The sequence below is a fragment of the Scyliorhinus torazame genome, chromosome 4, assembly GCF_047496885.1.
Source record: "Scyliorhinus torazame isolate Kashiwa2021f chromosome 4, sScyTor2.1, whole genome shotgun sequence".
Classification (NCBI taxonomy): domain Eukaryota; kingdom Metazoa; phylum Chordata; class Chondrichthyes; order Carcharhiniformes; family Scyliorhinidae; genus Scyliorhinus; species Scyliorhinus torazame.
The window spans coordinates 108,584,084-108,601,439 of NC_092710.1; the positions used below are offsets into that span (position 1 = coordinate 108,584,084).

Genomic DNA, 17,356 nt, shown 5'->3' on the forward strand with positions numbered 1-17,356 from the left:
TGAACGGACATCGCGCAACAATCACCAGGCAGGAATGTTCCCTTCCAGTCGGGGAACACTTCAGCAGTCAAGGGCATTCAGCCTCTGATCTCCGGGTAAGCGTTCTCCAAGGTGGCCTTCAGGACCCGCGACAACGCAGAATTGCCGAGCAGAAACCTATAGCCAAGTTCCGCACACATGAGTGTGGCCTCAACCGGGACCTGGGATTCATGTCGCATTACATTCATCCCCCACCATCTGGCCTGCAAAATCCTACCAACTGTCCTGGCTTGGTACAATTCACACCTCTTTAACCTGGGGTTACCCCATCTCTGGATCTGTAAAGATTTAATCACCTGCTAATGCTCGCATTCCAAGCATTGTTTGGCATCCTTGACTTTGTCTATATATGTGTTTCTGGAACAGACCTCTTCATTCACCTGAGGAAGGAGCAGCGCTCCGAAAGCTAGTGACATCGAAACAAACCTGTTGGACTTTAACCTGGTGTTGTAAGACTTCTTACTGTGCTCACCCCAGTCCAACGCCGGCATCTCCACATCATAGAACAAGGAGACACGGATCTTGCCATCACTCTCCACTGCTGTGCACTCACCCCGTGTTTTTCATTACACTTTCACTGAATGTACAACAGCCCAAATCAGAGTCCCCATTGAGCATATTCTGCGGCTGCAAGCAGATTATTTTACCCCTATTGGCCCTCCTAAACCTCTCCTTTCATGAATGCTGAACTTAGAATGTCTGAATAATTACTTGCTAATGATATAGAGTACTGCCATTTTTTCCAGTGTTTAGAGAGTGAAACTTTCTGTTAAGGCTCTGGCCTGGAGAGAAGTGACACTGGATCACTGCTCCAGATCCCAGTCACACTGGATCACTACCCCAGATCCAAATTACACTGGGTCACTACCCCAGATCCAAATTACACTGGATCACTGCTCCAGATCCCAGTCACATTGGATCACTACCCCAGATCCAAATTACACTGGATCACTGATCCAGTTCCCAGTAACACTGGATCACTGATCCAGTTCCCAGTAACACTGGATCACTGTTCCAGATCCCAGTCACACTGGATCACTACCCCAGATCCAAATTACACTGGATCACTGCTCCAGATCCCAGTCACACTGGATCACTGTTCCAGATCCCAGTAACACTGGATCACTACCCCAGATCCCAGTTACACTGGATTACTACCTCAGATCCCAGTTACACTGGATTACTACCCCAGATCCCAGTTACACTGGATCACTACCCCAGATCCAGTTAAACTGGATCATTGCTCCAGATCCAAATTACACTGGATCACTGATCCAGTTTCTAGTGACACTGGATCACTGCTCCAGATCCCAGTAACACTGGATCACTACCCCAGATCCAAGTTACACTGGATCACTACCCCAGATCCAAGTTACACTGGATCACTACCCCAGATCCAGTTAAACTGGATCACTGCTCCAGATCACGGTCACACTGGATCACTGCTCCAGATCCAAATTACACTGGATCGCTGATCCAGTTCCCAGTAACACTGGATCACTGTTCCAGATCCCTGTAACACTGGATCACTACCCCAGATCCCAGTTACACTGGATCACTACCCCAGATCTAATTAAACTGGATCACTGCTCCAGATCCCAGTCACACTGGATCGCTGTTCCAGATCCCAGTAACACTGGATCACTACCCAATATCCCAGTTACACTGGATCACTACCCAGATCCCAGTTACACTGGATCACTACCCCAGATCCAGTTAAACTGGATCACTGCTCCAGATCCAAATTACACTGGATCACTGATCCAGTTCCCAGTAACACTGGATCACTACCCCGGATCCAAGTTACACTGGATCACTACCCCCATATCGCAGTTACACTGGATCACTACCCCCAGATCCCAGTCACACTGGATCACTGCTCCAGATCCCAGTCACACTGGATCACTGCTCCAGATCCCAGTCACACTGGATCACTGCTCCAGATCCCAGTAACACTGGATCATTACCCCAGATCCCAGTTACACTGGATCACTACCCAGATCCAAATTACACTGGATCACTGCTCCAGATCCCAGTCACACTGGATCACTACCCCAGATCCAAATTACACCGGGTCACTACCCCAGATCCAAATTACACTGGATCACTGCTCCAGATCCCAGTCACACTGGATCACTGCTCCAGATCCCAGTTACAGTGGATCACCATCCATATCCCAGTTACACTGGATCACTACCCCAGATCCCAGTTACACTGGATTACTACCCCAGATCCCAGTTACATTGGATCACTATCCCAGATCCAGTTAAACTGGATCACTGCTCCAGATCCAAATTACACTGGATCATTGATCCAGTACCCAGTAACACTGGATCACTGCTCCAGATCCCAGTAACACTGGATCACTACCCCAGATCCAAGTTACACTGGATCACTACCCCATATCCAGTTAAACTGGATCACTGCTCCAGATCACAGTCACACTGGATCACTGCTCCAGATCCAAATTACACTGGATCGCTGATCCAGTTCTCAGTAACACTGGATCACTGCTCCAGATCCCTGTAACACTGGATCACTACCCCAGATCCCAGTTACACTGTATCACTACCCCAGATCCCAGTTACACTGGATCACTGCCCCCAGATCCCAGTTACACTGGATCACTAGCCCCAGATCCCAGTCACACTGGATCACTGCTCCAGATCCCAGTCACACTGGATCACCATCCATATCCCAGTTACACTGGATCACTACCCCAGATCCCAGTTACAGTTGATCACCACCCATATCCCGGTTACACTGGATCACTACCCCAGATCCAGTTAAACTGGATCACTGCTCCAGATCCAAATTGCACTGGATCACTGATCCAGTTCCCAGTAACACTGGATCACTGCTCCAGATCCCAGTAACACTGGATCACTACCCCAGATCCAAGTTACACTGGATCACTACCCCATATCCAGTTAAACTGGATCACTGCTCCAGATCACAGTCACACTGGATCACTGCTCCAGATCCAAATTACACTGGATCGCTGATCCAGTTCCCAGTAACACTGGATCACTGCTCCAGATCCCTGTAACACTGGATCACTACCCCAGATCCCAGTTACACTGTATCACTACCCCAGATCCCAGTTACACTGGATCACTACCCCCAGATCCCAGTTACACTGGATCACTAGCCCCAGATCCCAGTCACACTGGATCACTGCTCCAGATCCCAGTCACACTGGATCACTGCTCCAGATCCCAGTAACACTGGATCACTACCCCAGATCCCAGTTACAGTGGATCACCACCCATATCCCGGTTACACTGGATCACTACCCCAGACCCAGTTAAACTGGATCACTGCTCCAGATCCAAATTACACTGGATCACTGATCCAGTTCCCAGTAACACTGGTTCACTGCTCCAGATCCCAGTAACACTGGATCACTACCCCAGATCCCAGTTACACTGGATCACTACCCCAGATCCAGTTAAACTGGATCACTGCTCCAGATCACAGTCACACTGGATCACTGCTCCAGATCCAAATTACAGGTTCACTGATCCAGTTCCCGGTAACACTGGATCACTGCTCCAGATCCCCGTAACACTGGATCACTACCCCAGATCCCAGTTACACTGGATCACTACCCCAGATCCAGTTAAACTGGATCACTGCTCCAGATCACAGTCACACTGGATCACTGCTCCAGATCCAAATTACACTGATCCAGTTCCCAGTAACACTGGATCACTGCTCCAGATCCCTGTAACACTGGATCACTACCCCAGATCCCAGTTACACTGGATCACTACCCCAGATCCAATTAAACTGGACCACTGCTCCAGATCACAGTCACACTGGATCACTGCTCCAGATCCAAATTACACTAGATCACTGATCCAGTTCCCAGTAACACTGCATCACTGCTCCAGATCCCAGTTACACTGGATCACTACCCCAGATCCCAGTTACACTTGATCACCACTCCAGATCCCAATTACGCTGGATCACTATTCCAGTTTCCAGTTAGACTGGATCACTATCCAGGTCCGTCACACTGGATCACTGCTCTGGATCCCAGTCACACGGGATCACTGTTCCAGTTAGACTGGATCACTATCCAGATCCATCACACTGGATCACTGCTCTGGATCCCAGTTACACTGGGATCACTACACCAGATCCCAGAAATGCTGGGCTCACTATTCCAGATCCCAGTTATGCTGGGCTCACTATTCAAGACTCCAGTAAGCAGGAATAATTATTCCAGATCCCAGTTAAGCTGGGATCACCACACCAGATCCCAGAAATGCCACAATCATTATTCTGGGTCACAGTTACATTGGGATCATTATTCCAGATCCCAGTTATACTTGGATCATTATTCAAGATCCCAGTTACACTGGGATCACTTCTCCAGATCCCAGTGATGCAATGAACAGTATTGAAGATCCCAGTTACATTGGGATCGCTACTCCATTTCCCAGTTACACTGGGATCACTATTCCAGATTCCAGTAATGCATGGAACACTATTCAAGATCCCAGTTACGCCAGGATCACTTCACCAGATCCCAGTAATTCTTGTATCACTATTCCAGATTCCAGTAATGCTGGAATCACTATTCCAGCTCCCAGTATTGTTGAGGTATTTTCCTGACATTCCATTAGTGCCACACTCACGAGCACAGGATTGAGTCCAATCATGGGGCGAGATTCTCCGACCCCCCGCCGGGTCGGAGAATCGCCGGGGGCTGTCGTGAATCCCGCCCTCGCCGGTTGCCAAAGTCTCCGGCACCGGATATTCGGCGGGGGCGGGAATCGCGCCGGTTGGCGGGTCTCCCTGCTCGACTCTCTGGCCCGGATGGGCCGAAGTCCCGCCGATAAATTGCCTGTCCCGCCGGCGTAAATTAAATCACCTACCTTACCGGCGGGACAAGGCGGCGTGGGCGGGCTCCGGGGTCCTGGGGGGGGCGCGGGGCGATCTGACCCCGGGGGGTGCCCCCACGGTGGCCTGGCCCGCGATCGGGGCCCACCGATCCGCGGGGGGGCCTGTGCCGTGGGGGCACTCTTTCCCTTCCTCCTCCGCCACGGTCTCCACCATGGCGGAGGTGAAAGAGACTCCCTCCACTGCGCATGCGTGGGAAACTGTCAGCGGCCGCTGACGCTCCCGCGCATGCGCCGCCCCGAGATGTCATTTCCGCGCCAGCTGGCGGGGCACCAAAGGCCTTTTCCGCCAGCTGGCAGGGCGGAAATTCCTCCGGCGTCGGCCTAGCCCCTCAAGGTTGGGGCTCGGCCCCCAAAGGTGCGGAGCATTCCGCACCTTTGGGGGGCGCGATGCCCGTCTGATTGGCGCCGTTTTGGGCACCAGTCGGCGGACATTGCGCCGTTTCCAGAGAATTTCACCCCTTGTGTTTTAGTTTCAAGCCCTGATCTCTTGAATTTGTCATACTACACATGGTATTTCATAACACCAGCTCCAACAAAACGTTGGAAAGTACCATCCCCGCAGATGGTATGAGCCGTGGCTAAGTCTGTAACAATTTTGTCTCTGAGTCAAAAGTCCTGTGGCTGTTGAATAGTTATGTTAATAGTCAAGGAATAGGAACTAATTATTATGAAGATATAGGTTCCGGGTGCCACAATTCTCTGCTGCACTGCAATCACGTGTCAACTAACAATGTATCAGTTTACCAGCCATTAGGAGAAATTCAGGAAATGCGATTGATGAAGTTCCAGCATTTTTGGAAGAGTTTGGAAGGGTTCAATTCCGGCCACGGGTGACTGTGTGGCATTTGCACGTTCTCCCCATGTCTGCGAGGGTTTCCTCCGGGAGCTCCGGTTTCCTCTCTCAGTCCAAAGATATGCAGGTTAGTGGATTGACCAGGGTAAATTACCCCTTCGTGTCCAAAAGGTTGGGTTACAGGGATAGGGTGTAGGTATGTGTGGTGTTGGGTGCTCTGGTGCACAGATGAGCCAACACAGTTGTATGTGGTACAACTCTATTTTATTATAACTCTTATAATACAGTTCGTTCTGGATACTCTGCACGTGCTGTCTCCCTGAGTGTGTTTGGCAATAGATGTGTCCTGGTTCTCCTCTGCAGCTAATACTGACCACCGGGGGTCGTGTCTGTGCTTTTATATCTTTCTGTCATTGGTTGTGGTGTTGTGTGTTCTGATTTGTCTGTTGGTGTGTCTATCATGATGTGTGTGTTTGAATATCATGACATCCCCCCTTTTTACAAAGATATGTGCCTACGTGGTTATAAATATAATTGTGTCGTGAGTGCATCGAAGAGTGTGTGTGTGTGTTATGTACAGCGTGTGTATATGACGTAATTATTTACATGGGGCGATGTCGGGTGCGTCACACTAACAAGGTTGTACCATAACAAAACTTGGATGCGAGAGGAAAAAAAAAAACTTGAACATTGGTCTGGTCAGACGATATCTGGAACAATAAACAACAACAGGTTATAATACAGAAGTGTTTGACTTTTTGAACGTATGAACAGCGTTATAAGTCCAGTCTAATGGGTGACCGCCTCAAGAATGGGCTGGTCCTCAAGCCGGTTCAGCTGTGGAGATTTGGTTCTGGTGGCGATGGAAGGGGCATGATCCGTGGCATCTCCACGAAGTCATCCTTGGGAACCAGTGGAGGATCCGGCGTGTGCGTACGGTTCAGTTGCGAGCGTGGAAGGCGGCGCAAAGCTCGCTGATTGCGCCTACGCACCAATCCATCCGCCCTGCATGCCAGGAACAAGGTGGAGTCTTTTTCTTTTTATGTTTGTGGTGGACGGCATCTTGTAGCCGATGGGTCGTTGCCATCGAAGTAGCACCATCACTAATATCATGCAAGGCGATGACTGTGCCAGATGTGGAAGTTGGCCGAGACCGTGTACGCTGGTTCCGGCCACCTGCTGTGCCGGAAGGGCGACTCCGCAGAGAAACGTCGAAGCATGTCGCCTTGGAGAGAGAATTGTTGCTCGCATCAACGTCTGGCGATGGCGCGAATTGGTGTGTCCATCTTGGACCGCCGGTGCTGGTTGCCACTGCCGACCCAGTGGGACTGCCACGCGATCCATTCCCTGTCGCCGTGGCATCCGCCGTCACCCTGAGCGTGCCATCACCGAGGCCGCGACACCGCCCGTCCGGAGCAAGGTCTGGCGTGCGCGAATCAGAGTCGGCGCTTGGCTGCTCCCCATCTGGAGTCCGGTCTGCCTTCCGTCGATGCCCCCCGTCCGGAGTCCCAACAGGTTCACTGGAGGCAGCCGAGATTCCCTGAAGCTGCACTTCTGGAGTCAGAACATGCAGGAATGCACCAACCAGTGGAGAGGGTCGAGCCATCGAGGGTGGAAGCGGTGCGCTGCCACCGCAGTCGTCAGTGGTCCCACCGTGATCGTCGAGTGCCTCGGTACGCACTAGGCGAGGTCTGTCACCTTGCACCTTTTGCATGGGAAGTGGGATGCTGTCGTCACTCGTCTCACATCCCGTGGATAGATCCTCATTAGCAGCTTGCTGTTCACTAGGGTTGGGTAAATTGTCAGAGTTTTCATCTGGTGGTGCACACCATGTCGGTGGACTGTCATTGTCTTGCCGTTGTCCTTCATTTGGGCTTTTCTTCTTTGGAATTTTAAATCTTCCCCCAGACATTGCAGAACCTTGTTTATTACCCCCAAATTCTCCCATAGGTATGGTCTCGAATATAGGATCCAATGTTTCTATCGACATTGTACTATTTTCCAAAGAACATTCCGTTTCACTTTTCTTCTCAGGTGCCTCATGTGTATCTTTGTCTAATGTACATGCCTTCATGGTCTCTGGGTCTGATTTTGCTGGGACTGGCATGGTCACAGTCTCTCTTTTACTGTTCTCAATTGCCCACCTTATACTCCCCATACATAACTGCTTAATCACTGGGGTTAGTGTGGTACAATGGATAATCGGGTCGACCTTATCTGCATCTTCACCATTAGTGGAAAGCACACTTGGTTCACTTGACACTGCTGTGGGTTTTAAATTCGTTATCTGGCTACTCGATGTCGGTGTCCTCAGGATTCTTGCTCCAATGTTCTGCTCAATAATCAGTGGAGCGTGTATAGGTTCAATGCAATTAATGTTCCCCTCAAGGTTTGAAGAGTCATTACTGACTAACTGCTGGTCTCCGAAGTTGGGATTTTGCGGTGTTGTGTTGAAGGGAGACATTTGTCCCTGCTGTAGATATGATTCAGGTTGTGTTATTTCCATTACCTGAGGATCAATGTCTTGTCCATTTTTTCGATCCGTACTAAAACACTGGCAATTCTCAGTCTGCTCCTTGCAAGTTAAACATTCAATTAATTTCGTTAGCAAATCCTCAGCATCCTTCTGTGGCCGTGCAGCATTATTAATCTCTGTTCGGCTATAATGATCCTGAAGGTCAGCGCATAAACCTTTTTTCTTCGGGCTTGGACGAGGCGATTCCTTTGGCTTGTCTTCAGTTGGGCTTGAACAGTCTTCAGCGCTGTGCCCTTCATTGTAGCATGAGAGACCGTCATGTTCATGCTGCTGTGTAGTGGAGCATGGTAGGCTGTTATAGCCTTCTTGCTGTTCACGTGAGCATGGCAGACTTGCATCGTCTGCCGCTGGTTGGTCAGGAGAGGTTGCTAGACCCTCATGGTCTTGTTCCTGCAAGGACTGCGCTCTGGAGTCTTGCGTTCCTTCCATCGTGGAGTCCGTCCACGAGCTCTCTGTGGAGGCTTGTGACACTGGAGTCACTTCTTGTTCGTGCAAGGACTGCGCTCTGGAGTCTTGCGTTGCTTCTATCGTGGAGGCTGTCCACGAGCCCTCTGTGGAGGCTTGTGACACTGGAGTCACTTCTTGTTCGTGCAAGGACTGCGCTCTGGAGTCTTGCATGTCTTCTTTCATAGAGTCGGGAACGTTGAGCGGGACGTGGACCACGCTCTGTGTGGCAGCAGGGCACTCTCCGTGTGCTTGCACCGCTCCCTGTCTGTTAATGTCAGGCTGCAGCATCATCCGGTACTGATAAGTTGGAACGTCATATCTGCTGGATTGAAGATCCTCAAATCCGAAAAATGAATCCGCATCTGCGTCGGATTCAATGTGGGGGCCGCCAATGTGTAACACGAAAGGTTCGTCCGAGTCATAGTCATATAGGACCACGGAGCTATCATTGGGCTCGCGAGGTCCGGAAACACTGTAAAGATCGTCATCGAAGTATTCAAGGTCGGAATCATCGGCTTGTGCGTAGGTAACTGCTTGTCGGAGGGTTCTTCGGAGGTCAAATTCATCTCCTGGGTCAATTTGCGGCATTGTGCTGTCATTCCAGGTGAGGGAAGGTTGTTTTACAGCTTTAACAGATTTTTGTTTTTTTGATTTGGGACGTTTCCCTTTTAAATTGGATTTGGGACATTTCCCTTTTAAATTGGTGCAGCCTGGGGCCTCTGACATCCTGACGCTCGGTATGTAGCACGTAGGAAGCGACTGCGCATGCTCAGATCGCTGTTCCTTTACCGATGGCCGTTTTCTTGACTGCGCATGCGCAGCATCTCGCGTATGCACAAACGAAACTTCCGGTTCTGCGCACTTCTCGCGCAACTGTGCTAGCGTTATACCTTTAGCAAGATGGCCGCCGACCTCGACCCAGCCTTCTCTCAGGCCCGGGATTTCGGCCTCTGGGAATTCGGGCTCCGGGATCCCAGCCACGAGGTGAGTACTGCAGCTTTTCTTACCTTTATGTGCCGATTGGATTGCGTTTTCTTCACAGTACTTGGAGAATTTGCCCAGGACTGCCTGGTAATCGTACCTTTGCTGCCTCCTGAAGAACCTGAACCTTCTGAATATTTCTCTTGCCCTTGCACCGGCGATGGTGAGGAGAAATTCAATTTTTTCCCTATCATCCAGGTCTTTGAGTTCAGCTGCCACCAGGAACAATTCGAACATTTGCCGGAATCGCCGCCAGTTTTCGCGGAGGTCGCCGTGGCACTGGAGCGCCTGCGGAACCGGGAGCTCGTACATCATGCCTGGGCACTGCTGGTTGTCTGTGTACACTGAGGTATGCCGGCAGGTATCGATCCACTCCTGTACCATGTGGTGTTGGGTGCTCTGGTGCACAGATGAGCCAACACAGTTGTATGTGGTACAACTCTATTTTATTATAACTCTTATAATACAGTTCGTTCTGGATACTCTGCACGTGCTGTCTCCCTGAGTGTGTTTGGCAATAGATGTGTCCTGGTTCTCCTCTGCAGCTAATACTGACCACCGGGGGTCGTGTCTGTGCTTTTATATCTTTCTGTCATTGGTTGTGGTGTTGTGTGTTCTGATTTGTCTGTTGGTGTGTCTATCATGATGTGTGTGTTTGAATATCATGACAGTATGGACTTAAATGCCATAGTTAATTCACTCTGCGTTCTCCATCTTAATTGATGGCATATCAATTTAATTGATTTACAACAGAGCTGGCAGCGTGCCCCAGAATGAGGCAGTGTGAGAGGTCGCAGCTTATATACCCAGGCCCTAGGGGGAGGAGCCACGGGCAGAGCCAAAACCATACAACATGTAATATAGTGGCAATACTGTACAACACATAATACTGTAGCAGCACAATACAACACAGTGGTTTCACCACATCAGGCCAGGCGAGATCCAGGCAGCACAGCCCGTTCCGAGGCCCAGGGTCAAAGTTCAGCTCCGTCAAAGTGAAGGAGGGCGCGGCCCCTTTTCTACGGCTCTGGGGAGCTCGGGTTGGGGGGCGCTAGGCCTCAGGCAGTTTTGGGAGTGAAAGTCGGGCCTGTAGGATGGGGGGAGGAGTTCTGTGCAGATGGGAGAATCCCATGGTGGAGGAGGGGGGGGGAATACTGTTGGGTGATGTGGGCTCCATCGGCTGCTGGGGGTTTGGGGGAAGAAGTCTCGTGGTGGGTGGGTGGGGTCTGTATCTTTACAACAGTTTTTTTAAAATATTTTATTCAGGCATTTTCATAAAAAACTAGCCGAAGTAGTAGCAAAATTATACAACATTATAAATAACCAACACCCACTCCTGCTCCCCACACTCGCCCCCTTCTCCATTTTAACCTCCTTACACCCCCCCCCCCCCCCCCCACCACCTTCTACTGACTCCTCAATCCTCCTTAAAGAAGTCAATGAATGGCTCCCACCCCCAAGTGAACCCATCGACCAACCCCCTCAGGATGACCTTGACCTTCTCCAGCCTCAGGAGTTCTGCCAGGTCACTCACCCACACTTCCGTTTTCGGCGGCTCCGAATCCATCCATCCAAGAAAGATCCGTCTCTGGGCTATCAGGCATGCAAAGGCCAAAACATCGGCCTCTCCCACCCCCTGGACTCCCGGATCTTCCAACACCCCGAATATTATTACCTCTGGACTCGGGGCCATCTTTACCCCCCCCCGCCAACACCTCGGACATTACGTCCGCGAACACCTGCCAGACCCCTTTAGCTTCGGACATGCCCAGAATATGCGGATATGATTCGCGGGCCTCCCTGAGCACCGCCCACCCCTTACAAAACCTACTCATCTCTGCTACCGTCATATGTGCCCTGTGAAGTACTTTAAACTGGATGAGGCTTAGCCTTGCACATGACAAGGTGGATGTAAAAGATCCCACGGCCAATATTTGGAAGAAGAGCAGGGGAGTTATCTCTCGTGACCTGACCAATGTATAGCCTTCAATCAACAATATGATTTGGCCATTATCACATTGCTGTTTGTGGGAGCTTGCTTTTCACTAACTGGTTGCTGAATTTCCGTCGAAATACTGTACAATATCCCCTTGGCTCTAAAGCGCATTGGGGCAACCTGGGTTTTAAAAGCCACAATATAAAGTAAATGTAATTTTCTCTCTGTTTTCCTTTCTGATGTGCCTCATGTCTGTCCCAGTTCCTTACCTGAGTTCTTGATGGCAGTTCGGAGTTCATGAGCTGACATGGTCCCTGATCGGTCATGGTCGCAATACAGGAAAGCACTCTGCAAATGGAGGAAATTGGGAAGCAAAGTGAGACCTGACGGATTAAACAGGTGGAAACTGGTAATGGCTACAGCCTGATGCCAATGCTTCTAATACTGCTTCCTTTACCTTCCACTGCTTCATTCGATTCCAGAAGATCTTAAATTCGTCAAACCCAAGTCCTTCAGCATTGTTCCTCTGTGTTTGAGGAGCAGTCAAGGAATAACTCTCGATTTTGTAGTTCTTTACATTTTTTCTGCTAACACGTCTCTCTCAGTTGATCATTAACAAGCAGAGAACGAAAAAATCTGACTGGAGTCTGGTTTCCCCGCCTCCCTATGGAACGTTTTCTATATTAAAGACACCTAAGAAATGTCAGATATTCCCAATGGAAAATAAACTTCTTCACACGCAGTTTGAGAAGTTACTGTACTCTCTACACTTGATATATTATTTGCCTGGTGTTGGTGGATAAATACGCTGATATTTGGATGGTAGTTATACATTTGATGGGGGCAATGCATCCGCAAGGCTCAAATTGATTGGTTTTCGTCAAAGGGAAGCTGGATGGGTAGTGACGGTATGGGCTCAGTGGGTAGTATTCTTGCCTCTTAGACAGAAGATTGTGGCTTCAATTAGTCCCATTCCAGAGATTTAAGCCCAAGACCCAATCTTATGCTTGTGTACAGTACCAAGCAAGTACCACACTGCCAGAAGTACTGTCTTCTTGTACACATTATATGTACCGCATTTATGCATGTATTTAGTATGTTTCAAAGCATTGCATCTACAGTATTTCATGTGTGATTAGAATAGTTCTAATCAGTACATCTACAGTATTTTATGTGTGTTTAGTATCGGGAGTGTGGGAAGTTAATGAGATTAACAGTGAACCTGAGATAAAAATAATGAATGGAAATGTGACAAGATTAGCAGGAGTCAAGAGACATTGAGGTTCGAATGGCCATATCAAAAACATTCTTTACCAAAGATCAGTGGAGGTTATGCAAATGGTACCTTCAAAAGGCAAGGAATTATTGTGCAGTAAACAGCTAGAATCCACAGAGAAGAATATCAAAGAGACGGAACAGTATAACTGGCAGCACCCTCATTGGGGAAGGCAGGTTAGTTCTCCATCCAACAGTCAGACAGGTGAGTTCTAGCAGTGATTCGAGCCATGGAGGCCTGTTCCAGCTAACATTTACAGCCAAGGCAGATATTTTCCTCCAAAAGACTCCACGTTTCCCAGATTTGATCACCTTGGCTGGGATACAAGAGCAGGGATGTACTTCTGAGGCTGCATAAGGCTCTGGTCAGACCCCATTTGGAGTACTCTGAGCAGTTTTGGGCCCCTTTTCTAAGGAAGGATGTGCTGGCCTTGGAAAGGGTCCAGAGGAGGTTCACAAGAATGATCTCTGGAATGAAGAGCTTGTCATATGAGGAACGGTTGTGGACTCTGGCTCTATACTCGGAGTTTAGAAGGACGAGGGGGGAATCTTATTGAAACTTACAGGATACTGCGAGGCCTGGATAGAGTGGATGTGAAGAGAATGTTTCTATTTGTAGGAAAAACTAGAACCAAGGGACACAATCTCAGACTAAACGGACGATCCTTTAAAACAGAGATGAGGAGGAATTCCTTCAGCAGAGGGTGGGGAATCTGTGGAACCCTTTGCCGCAGAAGACTGTGGAGGCCAAATCACTGAGTGTCTTTAAGACAGAGATAGATAGGTTCTTGAATAATAATGAAGGGGCACGGTAGCACAGTGGTTAGCACAGTTGCTTCACAGCTTCAGGGTTCCAGATTCGATTCCCGGCTTGGGTTACTCTGTGCGGAGTCTGCACGTTCTCCCCATGTCTGAGTAGGTTTCCTCCGGGTGCTCCAGTTTCCTCCCACAGTCCAAAGATGTGCAGGTTAGGTGGATTGGACATGCTAAATTGCCCTTAGTGTCCAAAAAGGTTGGGATTCTGGGGATAGGGTGGGGATGTGGGCTTAGGTAGGGTGCTCTTTCCAAGGGTCGGTGCAGACTCGATGGGCCAAATGGCCTCCTTCTGCACTGTAAATTCTATGATTCTATAAGGGGATCAGGGGTTATGGGAGAAGGCAGGAGAATGGGGATGAGAAAAATATCAGCCATGATTGAATGGTGGAGCAAACTCGATGGGCTGAATGGTATATTCTGCTCCTATGTCTTATGGTCTATGCGGTTTTGTGTGGTAACTATTAACTGGATCTGACCTAGAGAGTTGCTGAAATTGGATGTTGCTTGGAAAAGGGATGTCTCAGTGAGTTCAGGGAATGTGGATATATTTTGGGAACAAGCGGTAACTTCAGATAATACGGGTGTGTTTAGTTATTAATATCCTTAAGTTTCATAGTATATATTAGCTTTTTGTCGTGTGTTGTTTCTTTTCTTTTACTTTAATAAATAATCTTTATTAATTGTTTACACAATGACCGGTCTGGCTCCTCACTGGCTGGACATGGTTCCTCACATTGTTCCAAACAAATATACACCACTAGGAACCAGTGTTTCAAGTTATCCTTTGGGATTTTGAGTTACGCTCGCTGGTAACATCAGTGGGGTTCTTAACATTAGAATATTTCCATACTGGGCAGCACGGTGGCGCAGTGGTTAGCACGGCGCCGAGGACCCGAGTTCGACCCCGGCCTTGGGTCATGTCCGTGTGGAGATCTCCCCGTGTCTGCGTGAGTCTCACCCCCACAACCCAAAGATGTGCAGGGAAGGTGGATTGGCCTCGCTAAATTGCCCCTTAATTGAAAAAAAAATGAATTTTGTACTCTAAATTTTAAAAAAATTTAAAGAAAACAAAAGAATAGAAACATTAAAAAGATAGGAGCAGGAGGAGGTCATTTGGCCCTTCGAGCCCACTCCGCCATTCATTATGATCATGGCTGATCATCCAACTCAATAGCTTAATCCCACTTTCCCCCTGTAGCGCCTTCGCCCTAAGTGCTACATCTAGATGCAACCATCAATTCACTCAAGGACTCGTGTCGGAGTAAAACAGTGGCTTTAATTAACTATCAACTTTGCCTGCCTGCGACTGGTACATACTGAGGACAGTCCCACAGGCCAGCTACTCTTATACTCCTTCAAAGGGGCGGAGCCATGGGCTGAGCCCGTACATGCTCCAACATCCTCCAACATCTCCCCCTGTGGATGAAGCCATACAATGGCCCACAGATAAAACCCACAGGGTTAATAACATAGAACATAACTGGTGAATTAACTGTATTTACAAACATAGAACATAACTGGTGAATTAATTGTATTTACATTCACCACATTCACCTCCTGTAAAAAAATAAAGTCCGGCGGGGGTGATGGGTCACAAGTTCAGCCGGTCCGGCGCCCGGATCGTACGCTGCGACCACCGAAGTACTGGTGTTGCAGGTGGCTGGAGAAGTGGGTCCGGTGCAGCCCCAGGGGTGGACTCCGGGAGCGGCTCTTCCTGAGCTTCATTCCTGCGGACTGGTGTGCCGGGTGGAAGGGAGCGTAGGAGCCAAATGGACGAGGGGGCGCTGGGCATGGGAGAAAGAGCGGGGTACAACGCAGGGGGGTATTGTGGACGTAGTGGTGGCGGAGCCTGCGGGTGCAAGGTCTTGGAGGGAGACGGTATCCTGTCAGCCATCGGGGTGCTCAACATATGCGTAGTGCGGATTTGAGTGCAGGAGCTGGACCCTCTCTACCAGGGGATCGGTCTTATGGGTCCGAACGCGTTTCCGGAGGAGAACTGGACCCGGTGTCATCAGCCAGGGTGGGAGCGAGGCCCCTGAGGTAGTCCCCCTAGGGAAAATAAACAAGCGGTCATGAGGAGTCTGGTTTGTGGCCGTGCAAAGAAGGGATCGAATAGCATGGAGCGCATCGGGGAGGACTTCCTGCCAGTGGGAAACCGGGAGATTCCTGGACCGTAGAGTCAGTAGGACGGTCTTCCAGACCGTCGCGTTCTCCCTCTCCACCTGTCCATTTCCCCGTGGGTTGTAACTGGTAGTCCTGCTCGAGGCGCTGCCTTTACTGAGCTGGTACTGACACAGTTCGTCGCTCATCAACGACGAGCCCTGTCGCTGTGGATGTAGTTGGGGAAACCAAACAGGGTGAAGACACTGTGCAGGGCTCTGATAACAGTGGGGGTGGTCATGTCGGGGCACGGGACGGGAAACGGGAGAACTCATCAATAACATTGAGAAAGTAGGTATTGCGATTATTCGAGGGGAGGGGCCCTTTGAAATCGTACTGAGGCGTTCAAAGGGCCGGGACGCCTTCACCAGGTGGGCCTTATCTGGTCAATAGAAGTGCGGTTTACACTCCGCACAGATTTGGCAGTCCCTGGTTACAGCTTTGACCTCGGTGGAGTAGGGCAGGTTGCGGGCCTTGATATAATGGGCGAGCCACGGGTGGCAGAGGTCGTCGTAGATAGCCCGTAGTCGGTCCTCTTGCGCACTGGCGCATGTGCCGCGGGACAGGGCACCTAGGGACTCGTTGAGCTTCCCAGGACGATATACTATATCGTAATTATAGGTGGAGAGTTTGATTCTCCACCTCAAGATCTTATCGTTCTTGATTTTGCCCCGCTGCGTATTGTCGAACATGAAGGCTACCGATCGTTGGTCGGTGACGAGGGTAAACCTCCTACCAGCGAGGTAGTGCCTCCAGTGCCGCATGGCTTCCATGATGGCTTGAGCCTCTTTTTCGACCGAGGAGTGTCGAAGTTCAGAGGCGGTGAGGGTGCGGGAAAAGAACGCTACCGGTCTGCCTGCTTGATTGAGAGTGGCGGCGACAGCGACCTCTGATGCGTCGCTCTCCACCTGAAAGGGGACGGACTCGTCCACCGCGCGCATCGCGGCTTTGGCGATGTCCGCCTTGATGCAGTTGAAGGCCTGGCGGGCCTCGGCTGCCAGAGCGAAAAGGGTGGCCTTAAATAGTGGGCGGGCTTTGTCCGCATACTGGGGGACCCACTGGGCATAGTAGGAAAAAAACCAAGGCACCTCTTGAGGGCCTTGGGACAGTGAGGGAGAGGGAGTTGCAGGAGGGGGCGCATTCGGTCAGGGTCGGGCCCTAGGACTCCGTTTTCCACGACGTAGCCGAGGATGGCTTGCCTGGTGGTGCGGAAAACGCATTTCTCCTTATTATAGGTGAGATTAAGTTTTTGGGCGGTTTGGAGAAATCGGTGGAGGTTGGCGTCATGGTCCTGCTGATCATGGCCGCAGATGGTGACGTTGCCCAAGTACGGAAACGTGACCCGCAGCCCGTACTGGTCCACCATTCGGCCATTGCTCGGAACACCAAAACCCCGTTCGTGACGCCAAAAGGGACCCGGAGGAAATGAAAAGGGCGGCCGTCTGCCTCAAACGCCGTAG

The 17,356-nt window shown here is 50.1% G+C and overlaps 1 protein-coding gene across 1 annotated transcript in view; it reads right to left on the reverse strand.

Annotated features, from left to right (window-relative positions):
• Nucleotides 1-17,356, reverse strand: part of capn9 (calpain 9) — a 106,659-nt gene that overhangs the window by 14,140 nt on the left and 75,163 nt on the right. The window contains exons 16-17 of the mRNA XM_072498455.1: nt 12,103-12,171; nt 11,915-11,993 (exon numbers count right to left, since the gene is read on the reverse strand). Coding sequence (XP_072354556.1) covers nt 11,915-11,993; nt 12,103-12,171 — 148 coding nt within the window. The remainder of the gene's footprint in view (nt 1-11,914; nt 11,994-12,102; nt 12,172-17,356) is intronic.